This window comes from Pygoscelis adeliae, unplaced genomic scaffold (genome assembly GCF_000699105.1).
Source record: "Pygoscelis adeliae isolate BGI_AS28 unplaced genomic scaffold, ASM69910v1 Scaffold197, whole genome shotgun sequence".
NCBI lineage: Eukaryota > Metazoa > Chordata > Aves > Sphenisciformes > Spheniscidae > Pygoscelis > Pygoscelis adeliae.
Genome location: NW_008825105.1, coordinates 2,382,444 through 2,397,811, shown reverse-complemented (window position 1 = coordinate 2,397,811; position 15,368 = coordinate 2,382,444). Strand labels below are relative to the sequence as shown.

Genomic DNA, 15,368 nt, shown 5'->3' with positions numbered 1-15,368 from the left:
GCCGAGGGACAGCAGCCGTGGCTCTTTGCTTTGCTCTCGGCTGGGATGGGAGCTGAAAAAGAGGTGCAACCGCCCTCTGGCAGCACCGGGGTTTTCTGCTGGAGCTACCTCCCCAGCGTGGGAAGCCGAGTCTGGGGGCAATTAAGAAAAAGTTTTCTTTCTCATCGCTGGTTTTACGTCTGCCTCCGGCACCCTGGGATGAGCCGTCTCCTTTCGGTGTAAGCCCACGCCAGGGCTGGCCGGGAGATCCTCCCGCAGCTGCTGCGCTTCCCAGTGCTTTATTTCTTGACAAGAGCCAGATTTATTGAAGGGACTGATCAGCTCGTGCCCGGCCGGCATCAGCCCCGGCACTGGAGCAGCCTGATTTACACGCTGAGTTTAACAGGTCGCGGCAAAGGAGCAGCTGGGTCAGGGAGTCCATTGCTCCCTGCCCCAAGCTGTGTCCCCTCGAGTGCGGCTGTCGTGTGTCACCCCGGAGCGGCCGCCTTTCGGTGGCACTGGCGCTGGGAAATGGAGGAATTTGTTATCGGCTCCGCGTTGTGTCGGTGCATCGCGATGCCTGGGCAATTTGCCTGCCCTGTCAAGCTTGCATCCCCCATTTTCAGCTGGGGAAACTGAGGCACGGAGACCTGGTAAGCAGCCCAGGGTCTGCGGGGCGTGGGATCTTTATCGTTCTCCGAGGAGATGCTGAGGGCTGGATCCTGCCTTGGCACTGGGCCTGATTCTGCAGCCCCGGGGAAGGGGCAGCAGGCCGGGGGCTGCAGCTCGCTCTGCTCCGATGACAAGGTCTGACCGTCCCCGCTCAGCCCCTCGCTCCTCCAGCCCCTGCGGTGCTTTACACTCTTCCTAATTAAAAGCTGCCGTCCAAATGGCTCGATGATGGAAATTCTAATTAAATCAATTCCATCTTGTCGGTGAACCAGAGGTTTGCATAAGATATGCATGAAATTAATAATTATGGTTAGGGAATTAGCTGCTCCCGACCCTGTCTCTGGCTTCGGGGGGGAGCTTGTGCCATGAGCAGCAGGGCCGGTGCAGAAGTCCCTTCTCATGGGGATGCTCCCGACCGGTGTGTGTGGCTCTGGCTGTTCAATGGCCCATTTGTTTTTCGGCTCCTTCCCTCCTGGCCGCTCAGGCGGATGTTCAGATTGATGGTTTAAGTTGGAGCATTGCAGCCCCCCAAGCCTCGGCTGGGGCCGCGCTGAAATCGCCGCCTTTGCCTAATTCTCCCCGATCTGGAGGGGATTCTGTCCGCTGCCGGTAGAGAAAATGCCTCATTAGCTCATAAGCCGGTGGTAATGAAATGGGTGTGATTGCGATGCATTTGAGGTTGATCACACCAGTCCATTGACCCAGGGGCTGGGGGGAGCAGGATGACACCCTGAACCCCGGCTCCTGCCTGCTGTCTTACCCTGAGGGACATTTCTCCAGGTTGGGGGTGCTTCTAGATGATGCCGACTCTGGTTTTTGGTTCAAAATAAGGGAAGAAGGAGGTTTTTCCCCCTGCCCCGGGGTTACTCCTGGATCTTGATGGGACAAGGGAGCCTTGAGGTGCAGGAGAGCTGATCCCGCTGATTTCCCCACCACCACCGTGGTATTTATCCCAGGCTGGCGATGAGCCAGGCAAGGTACCACCGGTGCCCAAATATGCAGCTGAGATACGTTTCCAGCTCTCCGTCCCCACCACAACCTTCTTCTTTCTAAGAACCTTGAATTCTCTGCCTGCATTTTGCTTTTATGGACCTAAAAGGACTTTTGTCTTTTATCTGAGAAAATAGCTGGTGCTGGGTGTCGGCCTGTTGTAGACCAGGAGATCAAAAAGGCAGAGGGGGAAAAAGGTAAGAAGTCTATGAAATGGTCATTTGGGAACTGGTATTTTATTTTCACTTCCATCCAAGGCAGAGGAGTGAGAGAGAAAAGCTCTTTCCATTTGTTTATTAAAATACAGCTTCCAGTTCATAGCCTGTAGATCAACAGGTATCTTCTAGGCTTCATTTTCGAGCAGGGGTTCAAGCAGGATGGGCACCCCAGGGATTAAACCCAGGCGCACCCCGGGCATCTGGGCTTGGATGGGATGCGCGGTGTCACGGGGGAATAGCTGGGAAGTCCCCATCACCAGAGCCCCGCCGAGGAGGCAGGGATCTATTTAAACTAAACCACTATGCAGAAAAAAAATCGTTGGGAAAGGATCCTCTGGAAAGGCAGGGTTGCGTCCCTGGCCCCGAATCTCCTTTGACGTGGGCACCGCTGCTTTCCATGCCCACTTGCCCTCGTCGCACGGGCACGCTGCATGCATCGCCTCCCCCCCAAGCCCCCGTGTCCATCCTTTGGCCAGCGCGGCTGCAGGCAAGGCAGGGGGGAGGCAAGGAGAGCAGGCGTGGAGCAGCCCCCTCGTTCCCTCCCCAGGAAGAATGATTGCCAGACGAGCGCCTCGCCTGCTGCGCAGAATTTTAATCGAGTCCCTTGTACTGGCTCCCGGTCACAGATACCCAACGAGCAGATCACAGCCCCTCGGAAAGGAGCACAAAGCAGATTGTCACAGAGAGTAATCCTATTTGTGCCTTGATAAAGATTCTTTCCTTTTCCTCTCCCACTCCTTCTCCATCTCTCTCTTTTTTCATCTTATATTTTGCAGGTAGGTAGAAGGGTGGCTGCTCCTTTCGAGGGGCCTTTTAGCATTCAGGTGGAGTCGTGGGTTTATAACACCGGTAACGCATTTAATAGAGAGAGCGTGGGGGGAGCGGAAGAGGGGAAAATAATGGAGAAACAGAGGAGAAACTGTGAGATGCAGCCTGGGAGCAGGAGCGGAGGAGGATGGGGTGGGTCGTGGGGGGGGGGAGGGTGGGGAGATCCGGGTGGCTCCGGTGCAAGTCCCCCTGTCCTTGGTCTGCCACTACCCAGCCGGTGCTGTGCCTGCGGGGACGGGGGCTTCTCTCAGCCTTGGGGCAGGGACGGGTCGGACGAGGTGTTGGGATGGGGCGATACCGATATTTAACCAGGGAGTTGTGGTGGTGAAGCACCGTCATTAAGAGGCAGGTACCAAAATTTTGGGCTCCCAGCAGGGTGGCTTGATCGTGTAACACGAACTATGATCCCTACGGACCCCAAACCTCTCCCCATCACCTCCAAGCCCACCCAGGTGTCTCGGCTGCTGGGAATTGGCTAATTGCTTAATGGGGAGTGGTGATGGGTGAGGCCAAAGGCAGCCTGAGCTGATTTGGGCATCCGACATGACCCAGGTGCCTGCTGAGCCTGGGGGATTACTGGGATCCGTTGCAGTCCCCTGTGGCTCCGGCAGCATTTGTGCTCCTACAAGTGGCGATTACTGAAATATTCCTAAACTGGATTAGAGGGAGCAGGAGAGGGGGAAAGTCCTCTAAGAGCTGGGAATTGCTGCTCTGTACCCGTTTGCCCCCAAGGCATGGGGAAGTTTGGGATCTGCAATGCCCTGGGCTGTTCCTCCTCCGTTTGCTCTGTCCTGGCAGTAAAGAAGCGTCTGTTAGAAGGCAAGAGGGCAGTGGGTGGCCGGATCCTTCCCCGGGCTGTGCCGGCTCCAGGTAGGGCTGTCGCAGCCTCTGCAGCCCTGTAGCCACGGTGAGGCTGTACCATGGCTGAGCTCCAGCCCCTGCGATTATATAGCTGCTGAATTTAAAACCTTGCCCAGGCCTTGAGCAGGGCTCTGCCAGCCCTTGCAATGTGCCAGGGAGGTGTCGGGCTGCACCCGGGAGAGCTGTGTGGTACCTGCCCGGGTGTGGGACAAGGGAGCTGTCTGGGTACTCGATACGTCTTTTGTAGGGAGCTTCATGCTGGTGGGGAGAACCTGGGCTTGATAATTTAATAAGCCTTTTCCATCTTTAAGATAAATTAATATCTGTGGTGTGTTTTGGAGATGTAAAGTGCTGTGTAAGTGTTAAGCATCGGATGATCCTCTGGTGCTAAATCATTCTAATGTACTGTGCGAGGTGCGGCAGCTCTGGTTAATTTAAGGGGCTTATTTATGGCTTGGGTGGACAGGACCTGGTGGGGTGGGGTTGGATCTGTCCTTCTTGGGGCAGGAAGCCAAAGGGAAACCTTAGCAGTGCTGCCCAGGGCAGGAGTAAGGTTTTCTCTTTGGCCTCTCCCATTCTGGGTACATCCCATGCTTGGGAAACCCTTCTGGGGTCCTTGCTGGGTGTCCCTGAGCTTCAGGTGGTCCCCAAGCCGCGACATCTCCAGGGGCTGGGCCAGCCTGCGTGGCCAAGGCTTGGTACCTACTTTCCCTGGATGGTGCTGGTCCCCTTCACCCAGGCAGCACCCAGAGACACACACAGCTCTCGTTCTGGCTGGCACCCGGGGAGCACGGTGGGGAGATCAAAGTAGGTAGGCAGGCATGTTACATGCAGAAATGAAAGCCTGGGATGCTCTGAACCTCTCCCTGCAAAGCCCAGGGCTGCCTGGCTCCTTGGTGGACCTCGAAGGGACTTACTGGTGGCTGCTCTGCCCTGGGGCTGGTTTCTCTTCTTCCTCAGGAGATCCTGGAGTCCTTCTGGCCTGCTGGGCTCTGCCCAGCCAGGCATTTCTGTGGGCAGAAATGTAAAGCAGCAGCTTGGCGCTTTCTGATGGTTTTATTTCCCCCCTTCCCAGGCATTGGTGTGTGTGGGTTTAGACTGGTCTGGAGGGCGCAGAGGAGATCTGTGTCCCGGCATGGGTTGGGGTGGCTTTGTGTCTCCTGTACCCAATTATGGGTGGAAATCACCAGATCAAAGCCTTTGGGTTGCCACCAAGACCCAGTAGAGCTGATCACCCTCCACTTCATGGTCTCCCCTCCATGAGTTGCTGGTCCTGGGTGCTGTGGAGCATCCCATGTCTGTCTGGCGGCACGTGCTCCCACCTGACCCATAGTCTTCCTTGATATCCATCTCCCTCTCCTCCAGAGCAGGGCTTTGGGAGCAGGGGCAAGGTGGGGGCATTGCAGTGGGGTGGAGATCACCTCTTTCTCCTGATGCTTTGTCTTTTTCCATCCCAGATCCCCCAGATCAGCTATGCCTCCACCGCGCCGGACCTGAGTGACAACAGCCGCTACGACTTCTTCTCCCGCGTCGTCCCGTCTGACACCTACCAGGCCCAAGCCATGGTGGACATCGTCAAAGCCCTCAAGTGGAACTACGTCTCCACCTTGGCCTCTGAGGGCAGCTATGGCGAAAGCGGCGTGGAGGCCTTCATCCAGAAGTCCAGGGAGGATGGTGAGTGGGTTTCCCCCAGGATGGGGGCTCGGCGTGGGCTTTGGAGCAGCTGGGGCCAGAGGAGAAAAGGCAATGGATGGGAACGGAGGGATGCATCTGGTTGGGCTTCTTGGCCTGAGCTGGGATGTGGTTGCGGTGCATGAGCAGGGGTGGATGGCACAGTTTGGGGGACGATCCCAAGGAGGTGCGGGTTTTGGGGCTGCCCTGCTGATTGCAAGGACAACGTGGTGTCCAGCAAGGATCCAAGCTCTCCAGCAAGGATTGGGACCAGCAATCCCAAGCTGCCTCTGCTCTGCAGGGCAGGCTGCTTTACTGCTGCCAGCTCCTTTCGGAAAGCATCTTGAGATCCCGTTCCCTGCTCACTTGGAATCGCTGAGCTGGTGGCTGCCGAGCCGGTTTAACCCCCTCCTCCTGCGGCTGAGCCGCAGCGCTGGGTGCGTTCCAGAAGAAAAGACTTTTACAAATACTCCCAGGTTTTGACAGAAAATAACGTTGGCACCAACGCGCGCTTTGCCCAATTTTAGTGGAATTATCCCCGAGGGCCGGTGCTTTAACTTGTCTATAGGCTTTGGACAGGCGGAAAGTCTGGGCTCAGCAAAACTCTTTGGGAGGATTTGTTTGGAGCCGGAAAGCATTTTGCTGACGGGAGCGCTGGGATGCTTAGGGGGGATTAGCAACCTCGGGAGCGGCGGAGGAGCTCGTGGGTACTCGCTGGTGGCCGAGCATCAATCCCAGGACCAGCTGGGATGGTGAGGACCCCCGGGTGTTGCTGTCATGGGTGCTATTACCGTGAGTCCGAAGCCAACCCGAGACCCTGCAGAGGGACCGGCACAGCACCGGGTCCCTCCTCGCTCCGGCATTGTTTTGCCTCCGCAGCATCGCATGCATGGGGCGAGACGGGAGCTAAAGAGTGCTTTCTGAGGCAGTTAAAACCCTGCAGCGCACAGGCTGCTGCCTATTACTGGCTTAACTGTATCTGAATGACACATTAAATTCTGGCAAAATCGGTGGGACACCAGCCTATCCGGAGCTAGTCAAACTGTGTTATGGCCTTATAAATGGATAAAGGGAATAAAAACTTCTAGGTGACGAGCTCCTAATCAAAGTCCTATAAATAGGAACAGCGTTAATTCTGTCTCGCGCGCACGCCCTGGCACTGGGAACCGGCTGTGCTTTTAATATGCAGAGAAACCCATCTGGGGATTCAACCTGGAATCTGCTCTTCAGGATTTTAACTTGAAAAGCAGAATATTTACACGGGGCTGTGGTTTTGCAAGGAGGGAGCGCATGGGGATGCTTCGGAGTAGGCAGGTGCGATGCTTGTTGTACGGCTGGGCGTGGGGCGTGCTGCCTGCGCGCCCCGTGATGGGGATGCGGGTGTGAGCGGTGGCGGGGTGCCTGCGCCGAGCTGGGGTTGTGTCTGCACTCAGCCGGGGGTGACGGCGAGTTGCTGCAGGGGACGTACGGGGGGCTGCAGATGAGAAGGTGCCATCGGGCACGTGTGGTGCCCGGCAGGTCTGGGGGAGCTGGGTGGGGTGCCCCATGGAAGGGCTGCAGGGCTGCGAGCGAAGGGCTATGTTTATGGCTCTGTTAACAGCTTCGCCACTAACTCTACCGGGGTTTGTAAATGCTAACAGCAGCCCCATCTGGCTAGTGATGATAATGAGATTCTCGTCTGACTACAGGAGGAATAAGGGAAAGCAGCCTTTTGTGGGAGTGGGGGTGCATTTTGCATTATCGTAAGCATTTTTCCACCCAAAAAGGAGAGTTTCCTTGCCCTCCTTGGGCTGTCAGGTCCTGCCCTGTGGGGTGCCTGGGGCAGGGCTGATGGGACCACTGGGTGACATGGGGAGGTGACAGTAATACTGGGTTAAGCAGCTTCGTTAGCCCGTGCCTGGCCCTGTTGTGCCCTTACTCTGCAGCAAGCACAGCTGGAGGATGCTCTCCGGCCCCGTCCATGGCTGCTGCTCCACCGGGGGGGTGCGGTGCTGGGCTGCCCGTGGCTGGGAGGAGTGGGTTGATGCACAGGCACAATTCGAACCCACGCTCGTCCTCCATTAAGCACCAGTAAGGGGCGGTTGTCGTGACTGGTGGTCCCACTGCAGCACGAGCACTTCTTCTTTGACATACCTGTGGTTACCGTGAGTTCCTATAACCAAATGGTTAATGATACGACGGCATAATTGCAGAGTAAGTGAGTGTACATGGAGTCGAAATGCACGCGTATTAATCCGGGGCTGAGGCAGTCCTGTAATTTGTGTATCCGCATAACCCAACGATTATGTGCATTAGTGATAATTTAGTTATCAAAAAGCATAATTCCACTGTAATTGCGGTATAACAGCGGCGTAAGTGCAGCCCGTGCGTTATCAGCAGTAATGCTGCTTCCCTGCTCGTGCTGCAGGAATACATTTATTTATAAGAGCTGTCATATATCAGCCCGAGCGCGGGGCCCTGGCGAAGCGGCTCTTCCTTGGATGCCTGGGTGGGCTCTGAGCTGCTCCCTAAAGCATCTTCCCTGGGAGGGAGCGCCGGGGGACGGCCTCGCTGCTTTGCTCACGGAAGGTAGCTCCGCAGCCGTGACTAACGGTACAGTTGGACCAAGAACGTGCTTTTTCTTTTCTTTTTTTTTTTTAATGTGAAAATCCCCTAGCCTTGCCTCCTGTGGTGGCAACTGCAAGGTTGGAGGAAGAGCTGGGCTGTGCCTCCTTCACCTTTCTGTCTTCCCCCATAAATAGGACGGCTCTGCTGACACCAAAAGGCTTTACACCAGCGCAGAGCTGCTGGGAATGGGTGAAGGATCCATCCCCTTCTTTTATAGCCTGTTTGTATACGCCTGGCTCTCATTTGCACTTCTCCGACAGCGTAAAGGGTCCTGTGATTTATTGCTGCTTCAAGGTGCCTCCAGCCTGTCAAAATGATGTAAAAGGGCTTTTGGTTGACTCAGGATCTGGCCTCTGCCTAGGGCTTGCCAGCAGTTTGTCAAGTGGTGGAGTTTACCTGTGCCGGGGTATTTATGCTGGGGGAAAGAGCCAGGCAACCCTGGGGCGAGGGCGAGCATCTCCCCTGCTCCTCCCCAACAGCGCTCCGCTTCATTTTTCATGCCAAGCCTGAGTCTTCAGAGTCGGTTTTTATTTCCATCAGGCAATAATGCTCATTGCTGTAGTTAGCAGTTAGCATTCAAGCTGTTTGCTTTCTGATGCGTTATCAACTTGACCTTCAGTTTCAATTTTTAGCAAAGCCTCATGTTAAAGCTTTTGCCGTCGCAGTGGAAAGCGTTTCTGCTCAAGGCACAAACCGACCCCCTCCGCCGGCAGGGGAAGAAGGAACTCGCCCTGGGGACAGGTTATTCTTGCAGCTAGGTCTGCCCCCGGGCTACCAAGACGGACTGACCTGGGAGGGCAATTATATTTTATATATTGCAATTAGTCTGACAATTATGCTGTTGGCCCCTGGTGATTGCACCGATGGCCAGACAGTCCTTATTCACTAGAGTGATGATTTTTTGGGTGCTAGCATTGCAGAGATGTTATGTCTGCAAAGGATGAATTTTCTTTGGCCATCTTTAAGTGTTTTAAGTGCTCCCCCAAAGCATCCTGCAAAGGCAGTGGGTCTCAGCTGTATTGACACCTTGGCGCCAAGGTGCAAGGCAGGGCCAGCAGCAGGGTGTCCCCAACGTCCCCATCTCCATCTCTTGTACAGCATCTCCCCATGACCCTGATCCGTGGCATTGTTTAGTGGATGGACAGACCCGTCCGCAGCCCTTTGGCTCTGTGTGCGTTGACATCTCCGCTGTCGCCGAGCTCTTGGAGATGAAGTATTAGATTTATGTTTATGTAATTTAGCTGGTGAGCGCGGCATGTTATGCCATGCGTTGTAATGTGCAGCGCTTGGTTTTGTGAAGAGGGTAATATTTCCAGCCAAATGCAAGACTTCTTAGTCATGTGTCTGGATCAATTTTAGACTGCCATTACCCCCCTCTATTGTTTTATCCTTCGCTGAGTTTTCTGTATTTTTAGTTAAGAGGCTGATATATATTTGTGATGCATTTGTTCATCCCCATGCGACATTCATGGCTGTTTCTTTCTGGTTTTAACCAAGTTCATTACTTTTGGTTGATGCATCAGGATGTCACCCCCAAGAAGCCGCTCCCAAGTCTTAAGGCATAAACAAGCATCGAATATGACTTTACAGCAGATTTGTATATGCAATCCCAAAGGCTGCTAATCCTGGTTATTCGCTGGCCCTGGGGAGTGCCCTGTTCTGGGTCCCATGGATGCCATCCCCATGGGAGAGCTGGGATGGATGGGAGGATGATGCTGGGGGGTACCTGCCCCTGGAGTTTCCCGCCCCCCCTGGCGACGTGTGCAGGACTTAAAGCAAGTGACCTTCAGCCCAGTGACAGAGAGGTGTGATGAGCGGTAGGGCAGAGCAGGGCTGGCGATCCAGCTCCCTTTCATCCCCGAGGACGGCTGTTCTTGTGCAGTCAGCACTCAATTACCGCGGCTCACCGGAGGGCTGTTATTTGCTGCCAGCATCTCAGCTCCCCAGCCAAATCCTCCCATTCAGCAGCTGGCACAGAGCTGGACATTTTTTCGTGGCACGGTGCCGAGAGCCTGAAGGGTCCCTGCTCTGCAGGAAGGCTGCCTTTTGGGTGAATCTTTTCCTGCAGGTGTTTTCTGGCCGATAACACTGAGGGTGGTGGCATGCCTCTTCCGTGCAGGGCTCGAATGGAGCATATCTGAGCAGGTCCTTTCACAGCGTGGCTCAGGAAGGGTCCCTGGCACCCATGGGCCGAAATCATGGTTATACCCATCCCCTGAGTTTCTGTGCTGGTCTCTGTTGTCCCACCCCCTGCCCAAAAATCAGCTCCAGCTCTTCCTGGATGCGGCACCTCTTTGTGCTGGACGAGGCAGCTGGAAGGACAGGTCTGGTCACCGAGGCTCTGCTGCCATTGCCGCTTTGGGTCCTGAAACTCTTGCAGGCTCCTCGGAGGCAGAAACCACATTTCCTGGGTTATTTGCCTATTTCTTTCCCCCCACTGCTTCTTTTCTTTTTGCTACTGTCGACACTGTGTACCCCAATACAGCCTGAAGGGATGCGTGCCTCAGTTTCCCCACCTAAAAACCTTCCCTGCCCTCGAGCTGTTTGCTGGTGGATGCAAAGTGTCCTGCAAGCAGGGACTGGAGAGAGCCAGCGCTGGACTGGGGCTGCTGGGCTGGGAAAGCACTCCCTCCAGCCCCGGGGCTTGCTCCGTTTGCTGGCTGAAATCTGCCTGTAAATAATGGTGCCCTCAGCTCTTAACTCCGCTCCTTGTTTTCATGTCTCGCAGCGCTCCCTTTGTGCGGTGGAAGCGGGGAGGGAGGTGAGCGGGGCCGGACAAAGAGGAGCTATTAGTTGTGGTCGAGGCTGATGTGTGGGCTCTGGCTCGCAGCCCAAACCTGGGCTTTGGAGACAGCCCGAGTCGATATCTTGCTCTTTAATATTTTTGGTGTGTGTTGGGGGGTGCCCGCAGGCTGGCGACCCGAGTTGGTCGTGCCAGGCAGATGCCGGCGGCTCCACGGAGCTCCCAGCAAGGTCCGGTCCGAGATGGCGTAAGATGGGAGCCGCAGCCCCGGGGGCTCGGTGAAGAGAGCGTGTGTGTTTTCCATGATGTGGGCTGGGGTTAGGAGGGATGAGATAAATTATTACGATAAATGAAGGTAAAAGTTGTCTTTGCTTCCGGGACTCATCTGGCACTTCAAGCCCCAGCTCCTAGAGCCATGTGATGGGTGGGGGTCTCTGCTGCAGAGAATAAACTCAAGCCTCTGACTGCAGAGCGATGCTCCCTTTGCAGAGCAGTGGACCGGGGAAAGACTGCAAAATCTCGCTATAAATCTCCCCCAAAACCCCAGAGTCTCCTGGCTCTTCCCGGTTCAGGGCTGGAACAGGGTGAGGGGGAAGGAGACGCAGCCCAAGGGGCAGCTCGCCTGCAGAGGGGCTGAAGGAACTGGGGGGCTTGACTTGCCTGAGCCCCTGATTAGGTCTTTAGCAGAAGATCCTTCCCATGGACACAGTCTGTGGTGTTTTTCATCTAAGTGAGAAACTTGAATTTTCTGCTCCCTGGCATCCCACCCAAGGCCCTAGGTTTGAGCTGAAGACTTGCTTTTTTTTCCCCCTTCTTTTCCCCATTGCAAATTCATTAATTACTGATTTAGCCTGGCAATGAAGGCAGCTGAAAAGCAAGCGCAAATTGCTCAGATTCATAATGTCTGATGAGATTTCAAAACACTGAAGAGCGGCATTTGAGCCGGTTCCAGGGACGAGGCAGGCAGCGAGTGCCAGGAGCCTCCGGTGATGGGGACACATGATGCAGAGCCCAGGGCGCACAAGGAGGGACCTGCCATCCCCGAAGTGGGACCAGGCTGCAAAAACTGCAGCTGCCGTCACTCCCCGCTTTGTATTCCCAGGAGGGAAGGGGCGAGATGCCCACCTTGCAGTGAACTGCAGGAGTCTACGAACTGAGATCTGGCTGCACTAGGGGATGTGTTTGGGCCGGTTTTGGGTGACAAAGGCAGGTTGGTGTCCCCAAGCACGCCTGAGCTGGAAGCAGAGCTGCTTTGCCAGCAGCGGGACTGGGACTTGTGGGATATCGCAGCATTCGTGCTGGATAATCCAGGTATCGCTCTCATTAGGGCTTCACCACAAAGGAGAGATAAGAGCCACGTGTGATGGGACCCAGGGCAGCTCGACGGCGCTGCCTTTCTCCCTTGGCTCGTGCCGTGGCACGAGGCCGTTTCCCCATCACACTGCCATCCCAGCCTGGCTTGTGTGCAGGTACCCATAGGATGTAGGAAGCCTTCCCCAAATTGCAAAGCCTATTTTTGCTGCAGTGTTGAGGATGGATGGGTGGGTGGACGGTGCAAACCCTCGCACTGCGCAGGACATCCCATGCTCCGTGGTTAGACCAAAGCACAGCGGTCCTGTGATGGCACAGGAGCTTTGCCTCTACGAGGCCACAGAGCCATGTCTCTAATGACTTCTCCTCTAATGAGTCTGTTCCTGGAGGCTTTGAAGTGACATGAATAATGAATCCCGGGGCAGGGGAGCAGCCAGCCGCTCACCAATTAAGACTCTAGGCTTGGGAATCTCATTTAAATGGCTGGGGTTAGGAAGGGAAGGCCAGGAGCATGCAGGTGAGCCGTGCAGGTGCTGCTTGCAGAAGTCGGGCTGTGCAGAGCCCGATCCCCTCCTCGGGGTGCCCAGGGAGCACGTTGCGGTGGAGGGGACATGCACGTCGCTGTTCCCAGCACGGTTGAGCCAGGCCCCCCTTCTCCAATGCGTCAGTGCTCACCCAGTGCTTCACAGCCGCCAGCTCTGCAGGGAGCCCCGGGGTTCCACCCTGATTGATGGTGTACGTTAGTGACAGCAAAAGCTTATTATCTACCTGCAATCAAGAGGGCACTTCAGTGTCACGCTTCCCGGAGCAGCTGCGCTCCCACCGAGCCCGTAATGGTGGAGATTAAACCCTGACCTGTGTTTCACAACACGCGTTAACCCCACCTTAATGAGGAGAGTCCCCGAGGCCCCCGGCGAGCGGCCGGCAGAGCCGCAGGGATGCCAGGGGAGGCTGAGATCCCACTGGGCTGTGGGTGATGCCGGTGGGAGAGGCACGGCCATACGCTTGAGGATACTGCAGGCAGCGGTTTGCTCCCGGAACGCTTTGCCCTGCCCTGGGTGGGGGTGATACGATCACAGGCAAGCTTTGCACGGCTGGGATGGGTGCACAGGGCTGTTGGGTGGCACTGGGTGCAGACCCTCACAGTTTTGCCCCAGGGGCCAAGGTGGGACTCGGGTGCAGATGCGTCCCCGCTGGCCTGGCTCTCCTGGCAGGAGGCTGGATTGTTTGCAGGAGGATGAGCCCCGTGGCAAACCCTTCCCTCTGCAGAGTTGCTCTTGCTGCATGTCCTGGTTTTGCACGGGAGATTTTCCCTCTTGACCTGACGAACATCTGCGCCGAGACCCACCTGGGTGGCAGGGGGCGGCTGCCACTTATTAACTGGCGTGTGCTCATTACAGCAAGCTCTGGCAAGGTGGCAGAGAAAGGGCTGCAAGTGCAGCGGTGGGCATGCTTGGCCACCTCCCATAATTACATCCCCACCATTTCGCTTCCCTGGATGCAGGCTGCTGAATATTTCATCCTTGGCTCTTCCCAGCAGCCTCCCTGCGAAGCTGCTGGCTCTGCTGCCGTGGGACCAGGCTGCTACTGCCGTGGGGGCTTGGGCCAGGAGCTGGAAGCAGCTCCGGGTGCTCCCAGACCCTGGGACTGCACCTCCGGGTGCCTGGTTGCTGCCCCAGCCCGTGGGAGGTTTGGGAATGGGCTCAAGTTGGGTTTTCAAGGCTGTTTCTTGCTGCAAGCGCCCTGCATCCCGCGCTGCCGTGCATCAGTGATGGCATGCATGGGATGTCATCTGAGCATCCTTAAATCAGGCGCCTGTCTCCAAGCTGTCTCCAGCAGCTGGTTGTGGGATGCTGTCCCGGTCCTGGAGGCTTCCCCGCTATTCCTGCTCCAATTTGGCTCTTTCCCAAAGCTGGAGGAGGAAAGGGGTCCCCGTTCCTCACCTCCTGCCTTCTCCCAGAGTCAGACCCTGGCCCGAGTCAGGGAGCGATGCTGCGCCATCCTGCCGGAGGAGGGAGAGCAGCCACCTCCTCCTCCCCATCATCGCCGCCGCCTCCTCGCTTTGATTTCTTGCTTTAAAGGAGTGTTTTGACTAAATGGATTTTTGTGCAAAGACAGTAGGAGCATCGCTTGGCAAATCCCCCTTCCCACCGTGGCGCCTGGGGGCCATGAATAATGCAGGTGCTGAGAGCCTGCGCTGCTGGAGGTGAGCGGGGCTGCCCCGAAATGCGCAGCTCTGCCCACCCCAGCCACCTCCCCCTCACCCCCCAACCTCATTTTTTCATTGTTAAGAAGATTTCATTAATTAAGAAGATAAAAACATTAAGCGGTGTTGCCAGCTGGAGGAGGGTGCTACAGGAATGTGGGGCTCCCAGACCCTCCGAGGGCTTTTAGCTGGGCTACGTTTGTGTTATTTTTAAGCCTGGAGAGCCCCGATGAGCTGTAGTAAACTGTAGGGCACAGGCGGTGCAGCCAGGGGTTGCAGACATCCGTGTCCATCCTCGGGGCAGTTTTCTCCTGGCATCCATCCCCGCTTTCCCCTCCCCCTGGCCTGGCCGCGTCCTGCTCGCGTGCTCCGCGCTCTGCAGCCGCTGTGTTAATAAGGTCCTCATTACGTCCTAATTGCCTGTATCCCTTTTTTGTTACGTTCTTCGTTAGTTTGATTTAACGGAGCTGCCGAGTAACTTGGTCATTTCTGAATTGCCATCGATTTAGTCTCCTTTCTTACTTATTTATGGACCAGTCTCCCCTGCCACCCCCTCTTCCCATGTGTAGAAGATGACGGTCACTGCCACGAGCTCACCCAAGGTCACTTGTTGCCCCTGCAAGTGCCACAAGATCCTGGGGATGCTCAAAGCTGCTGCTCGGGGCGAGGGGAATAAAACACTCATGGAGGACCCCAATGCAAAGCCTTGCTGCTGTCCCAGGAAAGTCTTGAAGCTGGGTTTGCTCTGGCCGTGCGGGGCAGGGGCCGGTGCTGCAGCTGCCACGCGTGTGCCAGGAACCCCCATGTCCCTGTGCCACACGCTCATGGGCACACGCATGTGCGGGGCACGTGTTGTGGTGCACGTGTTGTGGTGGGACACGTGGCACGGCGTGTGCCTTCTTGCACTCACACGAGCCCGGAGCAGAGCACAGGAGGCACGGGAGCCTTGTGGTGTTGGTGCCTGGTGGCACGCAGGTGTGCACTTGTGCCGGCTCCAAGCTGTCACTTGCATGTGCATGCACCCGCCCGACTCTGCGCCGGGGCTTTTGGAAGGCGCTCGTGTTTGCAAACTGCTGCTTTTGTTGGATTTTTCTCCTTTTATTGCCATGGAAACTGTAATTAAGCTGCACTGGCTCCTTAGCCGGAGCTGCCGTCTCTGGCGGCACAGTCGGTGCCACCCTGGCCTGGCCGGGGGCTCGGCGGTGACCGGGGCCGAGCACGCCCCAGGCAGGGACGTGCCTATCCTGCCGGTGCTGCCTGCTGCTGCCTGTCTCGCCTGGCT

General features: G+C 56.2%; 1 protein-coding gene across 1 annotated transcript; it reads left to right on the top strand.

Moving 5' to 3' along the window:
• The first annotated feature begins 3,230 nt into the window (after positions 1–3,230).
• On the top strand, positions 3,231–14,655 carry LOC103919877 (metabotropic glutamate receptor 4-like). The gene is made up of 3 exons (XM_009327464.1): positions 3,231–3,239; positions 5,006–5,222; positions 14,624–14,655. Exons 1-3 carry the CDS (start codon positions 3,231–3,233, stop codon positions 14,653–14,655), a joined length of 258 nt encoding a protein of 85 aa, XP_009325739.1.
• Positions 14,656–15,368: the final 713 nt, after the last annotated feature.